Here is an 8370-nt window from a genome sequence, read left to right on the forward strand (position 1 = left end):
AATAATCGATTCCCTTAAGTATGATTCATGACTTCAAATATCCAATCAAGGACAACCAAGCTTCCAGAATCTAGTAATATGCATGGCTACCCCAGCTAAGCCTTAACTCTAAACCAAGTTGAAGTTGTGTTTGAATAGTTTCACCACAGGAAAGCAAAGCTCATTAGTTTGGGGGTGGGGGGTGGGGGGGTCTTGAAATATTTGAGAGTGGCAGAACATGGGTAATAGTTTCTATTATATATTCCTCTCCCTCAGTTTCCTACTCATTGACATAAATGTTGTATGCTCTTTTACTTAATATATTTTACTGTGCTGGTTGACGTATTGATAGTTGCTTCATGATGAGAATGAAGCAACAGTGTCCTAGTCAGATGTAGTTCCAAAGGATCCTGCAACTTGACTATGAATGTTCTCATTTTTTATTAAAACCTCACTGTTTTCTTCATATTCTACTCCAGTTGTTCATTCTCACAAACAATGATCTCTTGGGTCTGTGGGGCAGATATGTGTTTCACTCACACTGCTGCCTTCCACTGCCAAGGACAGGAGGGAGGAAAGAAAAGCATTGGTGCATCACCTCTCCCCTGGTCTGCAGTTCACAGATAGGCCAGAGCGAGCAGGCCCTGACCTCAGTGTGGATGCCAGTTTAAGGAACTTTGCAACACTACCACCCTGACATGTTGAGAAATACTGACAGCAGCAGCAATGATGGAGTAGGGAAAGATTCAGGGATATTTCAGTGGTAGACCCTGCAGCTGGGTTGCAGTTAACTGAGAGTATGAATGACTGCACATGTGGATAAGGATGTTCTTTTCCCTGAATCAAATGGCATAGCATTTGCTACAGAACTACTGCTCTGTGAAATGACTGTGGCTGGCAACATATAAGGATGAAATGGAATCAGCCACGTGGTTTTCTAAAAAAGAGCTTAACAGGTTTTGTTTTTTGGGGGTTTTTTTTGCTTTTTTGTATTGTGGTATCTCTGATTTCTCCAGCTTTAATTCACTCTTCACAATATCATCAGTGCTCTTGCTAAAATGTTGATCTCATTGATGCTCCTCCGTCTAATGACTTCTTACCTACAGCATGAAGTGTGAAAGTCCTGAGCATGGAGTTTTTACAGTTGGGCCCCATCAGAGCTCTCCCTGCCCAGTCACCCTCCTCCTCAGTCTCCACTCCTCCTGCGTCCTGCACACTCTACATTCTAGCCATCTGGAATTTTAGAGGTTCCCTCCAGTCACTAGGCTGTTTGAAAGGCCTGTGATTCAGCATTTGCTGTTTTCTGCTTAAATGACTTTTTTCCTCTTCTTTCACTAAAAACCCCCATTCCTACTTCAAGTCCTCTGTGGTTCTCTACTGTTAGGTCTCCTTCACTTTCTGTAGAGAGAATGAAAGCTTCCTGCACTGAGCAGCCACAGCCATTGCTGAAACACGGAGTGTGTTACTTTGTACTTTTGTGTGTAGACGCTTGTTCCTATTTCCATTTTTCATTAGAGTAAAAATCCTCCTGGATAGTAGTTTTGCTTTATTTCTTTTGTATTGCCCAGGGCCCCCTAGCCTAGTTCTTGGAACATAGAAGATGATTAACAGATAAGAGTGAATGACTAACTCATGCGTCCCGCTTTACTTTTAGCACTCCTTATTCATGAAATGACCATGGCAGGAAATTTTGAGGGGTAAGGCAAAAATGCTCCACGTTATATGCTATCTTTTCCAGTAGAGGCTTATTCTCTCTGTCTAGAATGCCCCATATATTAGTGCCATTGCAGAAATACATTTTCCTCACGGTAGTTAGGGAGAAAGAAGAGAGGGGAAACCAAAAAATAAGGCAGGTTTTCTCTAACCTGTCAGTTCCACCATTGCTGAAGGCCAATTTCCGTGTTTTTGGCCTCCCCCCCCCACGCCCACTCAGAAAAATAACTTTTATAAAAGAATAGTAGTCTGTAATCCTGATATGAATTCAATTCAGATCAATAACGGTACCTTTTAGCAGCTGACAGTTGTAGGTGCTCAGATTTCCGGTTGACCGCAGTTGCAACCAATTTCCTCCTGGGTGGTAGCTCATGTTTACAACTTCAAACAACTCATAGGGCGGGATCAGGACCTCCTTCTTGAGAGAGAAGTTTTGTACAGGTGCACCCATGCAGGTAAGGATGGTAAATAGAGTTTGGTTCCCAAACTTCTGTGCCTCTTTTCTTAGGAGGGAGGAGGATAGGAATTGGCCAAATCGAATGGTGTCACCTGTGTAGGCTTTCAAGTAATCAGCCTCATGATGCACCTCGTAACACAGAGAGTCATTCTTCACGACAGTCCCTTTCCTCAGCAGCTGGATTGCTGAGGTCAGGTAGTAATGAAGATATTTGAAATGGAATGAATGTTTATATTGCCATGGAGACCTGGCAGCACTGGCCATGGCTTTAGTGAAGTCAGAGTGAACATTTTTGTTCAATGTATAAACTAAAATGGCCACAGCATGTGTGATAGTCATGTTCTTAGGGAGAGCTTTACTTCGGCTCAACCAGGTTAAGTGGGCAGAACCCCAGGCCCTGGAGTAATTCCTGTGGGTTTCTACTTCTTTTGTGAAATAATCCCCTTGACTTAGCTCCTCCATGACCTGTTGGCTGCAGCCTTGATACTGATCATCAAAGGAATCTTCTACCAAGTCAAAGTTGATTTTAATTGCAGCCTGTAAGAGATGAGAAATCTGGATTTGAATTTGAAAATCAGATAGTAAATGTGGTAGCAGATTTCCTGTACTCTATAAGGCCAGGTACCCCCCAAAACCAATATTTGCTGAAGTAAGTTTCACTTATAATCATTACACTGCTCTAGTCCTTCCTGCATCAGTGACTTGTGTTAGAGATTGAATTTGGTTTGATAAATATACTGAAAGCTAAAAACATACTCATCTCCCCAGGGAGGAAATGACCCTTTTTGTATCACCAACATCTCAATAGTTTTTATTTTTGCATGTTGAATATGTTGAAGAAAGCCTTGAAACCTTAAACTTGAATTATACTTTCTGTTTCCTCTATGGACCCCCTTCACATTCTCTAACGGGTGTTTGAAGGGGGATCTCTTTTATAAATACCTAAAATCTATAGTAAACTTCTAACTCTATTTAAGAAAAGGCTTAAGTGATGAGTAATGCTGGATTCTCCAAGGGGATCCCCAGTAAAGAACAGCCCTCTCCTCAGCCTACGTTCTGAAAAAAATTGAGGAAAAAAAGAGTAAATATGAAGGCTGAAATATTTTTATTACTGAATAATGTCGTGTTGTGGCATATATCTTTAGGTCTGATGGCAAGTGGGCACGTTAAGAGTAAACTCCAGAATGAGGCGAACTTGCCCACCCAGCTCCAGACAGTACTGGATTGTGGTCTGCCCAGGTAAGGTACTTGTCATGGAGGAACTCAGACCTCCTGCCCTTTGCTATCAAGCTGGCTCCCAGGAGGAAGAAAAATGGAGTTGAATTCAGCATATCCAGTTATTCTTCCTGATAATGCCCATCAAGTAAATTTGCCCACCTCCAGGGTAGTAGAGTGAGTAAAGAGTTGAACAGTCATAGGAAATATGCCTAGAAAGTCCCTCCTCTTGGAAACCAGGAATGGGAAAAACACATTTTCTAATGGGAAGTCAATTGAATATTACTTATTGATAATCGAGTGCACGTTAAACTGGAGTTAGGGATTTGAATACAAGTTCATTAAGTACCATCCGTCCATCATGTAGAGCTATAGTTCAGTGATCTACATCCCAAGGTGTTTCCTGCTTGGCAAAGAAATTATGCTTTTCTAATGAACAATATTCATTAAGGAATATATTAAGAAGTAAGATTCTATTCAGTCAATACCTGGTAAGGATGTTGTGCCTGGAACTCAAATAACTGTGAAACCACCTCGTTGTGTACAAACTAGAACAAATTTTTAAGACTACCTGAATAATTTTAACCAGTAACTTTCTTTTGAGTGTACAAATATGATCATTCATAAGTCAATTGTTTTATTAGAGATGATGATAAAGTTCAAGACCAAGTTTTTTAGTGTTCTAGATAAGTAGGGTTTGTGTAAAGTTCTGCACTTGGTATGTTTGGAGCTGGCAGTTAATTTTTACTCCTGGCTCTCTGTTCTAAGTGTAATTGCAATATGTGTTGTTAGTGAATTTTTTCTAATCCATTGTAAGGAAGCAACCAACAATGCCTTCCATCCCACGAGAGAGAGAGAGAGAGAGAGAGAGAGGGAGAGGGAGAGGGAGAGGGAGAGGAGAGGGAGAGGGAACAAAACAAAATCAATAATATCATATTTTGTCAAATCTCGTGATAAACTTTAAAACTTTAATATATTACTAGATCTCAAATATGTAGTCTATCATTTAACATTAGGTTTCTTTTCATTATATAGAACTTTAAATTGTAATACTGTACTTCTTTTGAGTTGATCTATATCAGGGGTGTCAAACTCAATTAAAACACGGGCCATTTGGTGCAACAGGCAAGATTCACGCGGGCCACATCACATTTACAAATTTTGTTAAATTTATATTTTGAAGTGAGGATTCAGGAATATGGATAGGATAATTAAAACACTATATAATTGCTTTTATTTAAACATTTATTTTATTTAATGTATTTATAAAACTAAAATTATTCTTTTTTACCCAAGTGCTCTTTTTAACCTTTTCGCTATTGGGATCTGTTTACATTACGTGACACTGAGAATGGCAGACATATCGCTTCCAAACATTGCCGGAACTGAGTCAGCGCGTTTATACATGCCCACAGGCCCCCAGGAAAGGCACTGGGCCACATGTATACTCGTCTTAAGTAGTTAAAGGGTTAATGAGGGAATTGTGTGTACAGTATTGCCTCTATCTCCCCTAAGCGCTATTTTCTTCATAACAATTTTTTCTATTTTCATTTTATTTCAGAGCATCGCGGGCCACAAAAAATTACCTCGAGGGCCGCATGTGGCCCGCGGGCTGCCAGTTTGACAACCCTGGTCTATATGATACAACCTAAAGCCAGATAGACTTGGTTTCCTAGAAGAAAACATAAGCTGTAAACTCTCAGACATTACCCTTAGTAATAATTTTTACTGATTTTTCTCCATCGGCTAGGGAAACAAAAGAAAAACAAATGGGACTAAAATGCTTTTACACAGCAAAGGAAACTATCAACAAAATGAAAAGACATTCTATTGAATGGGAGAATGTATTCGCCAATGATACATCTATAAGGGGTTAATATCCACACTCTATAGAAAAACTCATACAACTCAATACCAAAAAAACAATCCAATTAAAAAATGGGCAGAAGACTTGAATAGACATTTCTCCAAAGAGGACATACAGATGGCCATTAAACATATGAAAAGATGCTCAACATCACTTATCATCAGAGAAATGCAAATAAAAACTACAATGAGAGATCACCTCGCACCTGTCAGAATAGCCATCATCAATAAATCAACAAACAAGCGTTGGTGAAGATGTGGAGAAAAGGTACCGCTTTTGCACTGTTGGTGGGATTGCAAATTGGTACCTCCGCTATGGAAAAAGTATGGGGTTTCCTCAAAAAAATTAAAAATAGAGCTGCTTTATGACCCAGCAATTCTACTCCTGGGTATTTATCCAAAGAAATCCAAAACACTAATTGGGGAGGATATATGCACCCCTATGTTCACTATTTATAACAGCCAAGATATGAAAACAACCTAAATGCCCATCAATAGACAATTGGGTAAAGAAATTGTGGTACATATATACAACAGAATATTACTCTACCATAAAAAAGAATGAAATACTACCCTTTGTGACAACATGGATGGACCTAGAGGGTATTATGCTTCGTGAAATAAGTCAGAAAAAGACAAACACCATGTGATTTCACTTATGTGTGGAATCTAAAGAACAAAAAAAATGAATAAAACAGAAACAGACTCATAGGGAACAAACTGATGGTTACTAGATGGGCCTGGGTTGAGGGACTAGGTGAGAAAGATGAAGGGATTAAGAAGTACAAATTGGTAGTTACAGGAGAGTCACAGGGATGTAAAGTACAGTATAGGGAATATAGTCAATAGTATTGTAAAAACTATAGTGTTAGATGGGTACTAGACTTACATAAATGTCTAACCACTATGCTGTACACCTGAAACTAATATAATACTCAATGTCAAATATAAAATTGAAAAATAGCCACAGGGATGAGTCATGCAGCATGGGGAATATAGTTAATAATGTTCTGATAACTATACAGTGTAGGCTGGGTGATAGACTTGTTGGTGTTATCACTTTGTGAATTATGTAAATGTCTGATCACTATGTTCTGTACACCTGAAACTAATAAAAAAATTAAAAAACATAGACTTGGTTTATTTTGCAGTATTTGTCCTACAAAAGCAGTGTCTCACTTAAATTTTGTAGAGAGTCAAGTAAATAACACTATACCTCCAGCTTACATAATTCCAAATGTATAAACTGTAAAGAATTCCACAATTTAAAATAATTCTTTCCCACACTCTTCACTAGTACTATTTGTTGAAATAGCCTCATAGAAATCAGATCCCAGGTGCCTAAAGTTCCCCATAGGTTGTCACCAGGAGAATGCCCTATTGGAGCTTTGATAAGAGATCACCTCCTGAATTGTGCCCCCACTGGGAACTCACCGTGGGTCTCTGCAGGCCAGAGAGCAGCAGCAGGAGGGGAAGTTGCACTTGAAGGAGCCAGATTCCCATCACAGGAGCGGCAGTGGCTGGGAGAAGATTCTTCCTGCATCTGTTGGTCAACGGACAGCATTTGTTCGTGTTAGAAGTATTTCTTTGCTCTTGCAGCTTCATCCTGAAAATGAGTTCTCAAAGTTCTCCTTTGAGCTTTTCTTGGCGTGAGCCTCAGCAAGAACCTTCCTTGCTAATGCCTATGTGGAGACTTCTGCTGACCACAACTAACTAGCAGTTTTTTCTGAGAAAAGAGATCGATTCCAACTTAATTGCAAAGCCGAAATCTCTGAAATAGCCAGACTTGTGCATCAAACAAGAGGTTCTAAAGTGAACTGAAGTTAGTTTCCAATTTAAAAAAAAAAAAATCCCCTATCTAATCTGTATGCAGAGGAATTCCAAAGGCCTGGTAAGGGTCAGGCTCAGCAGCTCAGCCTCAACTTTTTCAGAAGGCAGGAAAAGGCACACGCGATACAGTGTTTGGGGCCAAGCGGTATTATCTTGAGTGGCAGGCTTTCATTGTGAGTGATGCGATTGGCCCGTGTAGGTTGCCGCCTCAGGATGGGCCAGCCTGATCTGGTGCTGCAGATAGGCCCTGCCAGGAAAGGGTTGTCATGAAGCAGTACCTTATTTAGGGTTACTGTCCAAAAGAAGTCTCTCTCTGTTGCTTTTCCACGGCACCTTTGAAACTCTCCAATCCAGACATTATACCTGTTGGGGTCAGAGCTCTTCCCATCAGGGAAGGCATCAGATCCATCCACACTACTTCAGTCTGTAGTGAATCCTAATGACTGCTGTCCAAAGACAGCCTCTGAATAGCTGACATCAATCGAAAACAGACTCCAGTGAGCTGTTATTCCAGTACTGGTATGCTATTGAACACTTTGTCTTCAGGCACTTCCCGTTCTGCCTGAACATCCATCCTCTGTTCCCAACTCCTGGGATACTTGTGTTTTTTTTTTGCAGACCTTTTCCATTCACTTCCTGATTCATTATTTTACTATAAAGGGAAACTAAGTGCTGTTGTTGGAAATTCTGGTACTTTTTTAAGCACCCTGAAATATTTTTTTAATCTAAATTTTCTGATGATCATAGCAGTTCTGTCTCATTACAGAAGTTCAGAATATCTAGAAAAGTATAAAGGAGGATACAGTATTACCCATAACCTGTAACCTGGAGAAAGATACTATTTAGATTTAGATTTTGGTTTTGTATACACACTCATACACACACATTCTAAGACTGAAATAATATAATATGCAATTTTGCATACTGTTTTTTCCTTTAACATTTTAATGTAAGCATGTTCCCATATACTTTAGTACTTACTGAAAAAGTAATTTTTTATGGTTACACCATATTCCACCATGGGTGCTACCCATGCAATGGAATAGGGGATGCATCCATGGACTCTGGCTTAGAAGCCAATTGATTAGTGACTCTTGAGAAAGACCTCAGTTTAATTCCTGGCTTTCCTACTCCTTAATGTTTGACCTTAGGCAAGGTCCTTAACCTCTCTGTTCCTCGGTTTCTTCATATGTTAAGGGCAGATAATAATAGTATTTAACCTCACTGAATGCTTTGATACATTCATAACCCTTAAAACAGTATCTGGCACCAAGAAATTGTTCCATAAATGACAACAATTTTTACCAAAG

General features: G+C 39.6%; 1 protein-coding gene across 1 annotated transcript in view; it reads right to left on the reverse strand.

The window, feature by feature from the left end:
- The window catches only part of ART4 (ADP-ribosyltransferase 4 (inactive) (Dombrock blood group)), a 15996-nt gene extending 8491 nt beyond the window's left edge, over positions 1 to 7505 (reverse strand). Inside the window, exons 1-2 of the mRNA XM_019643299.1 lie at positions 6665 to 7505; positions 1984 to 2686 (exon numbers count right to left, since the gene is read on the reverse strand). Coding sequence (XP_019498844.1) covers positions 1984 to 2686; positions 6665 to 6835 — 874 coding nt within the window. The 5' untranslated portion in view covers positions 6836 to 7505. The remainder of the gene's footprint in view (positions 1 to 1983; positions 2687 to 6664) is intronic.
- Between the last annotated feature and the right edge of the window lie 865 nt (positions 7506 to 8370).

This window comes from Hipposideros armiger, unplaced genomic scaffold (genome assembly GCF_001890085.2).
Source record: "Hipposideros armiger isolate ML-2016 unplaced genomic scaffold, ASM189008v1 scaffold_76, whole genome shotgun sequence".
Lineage (NCBI taxonomy): Eukaryota > Metazoa > Chordata > Mammalia > Chiroptera > Hipposideridae > Hipposideros > Hipposideros armiger.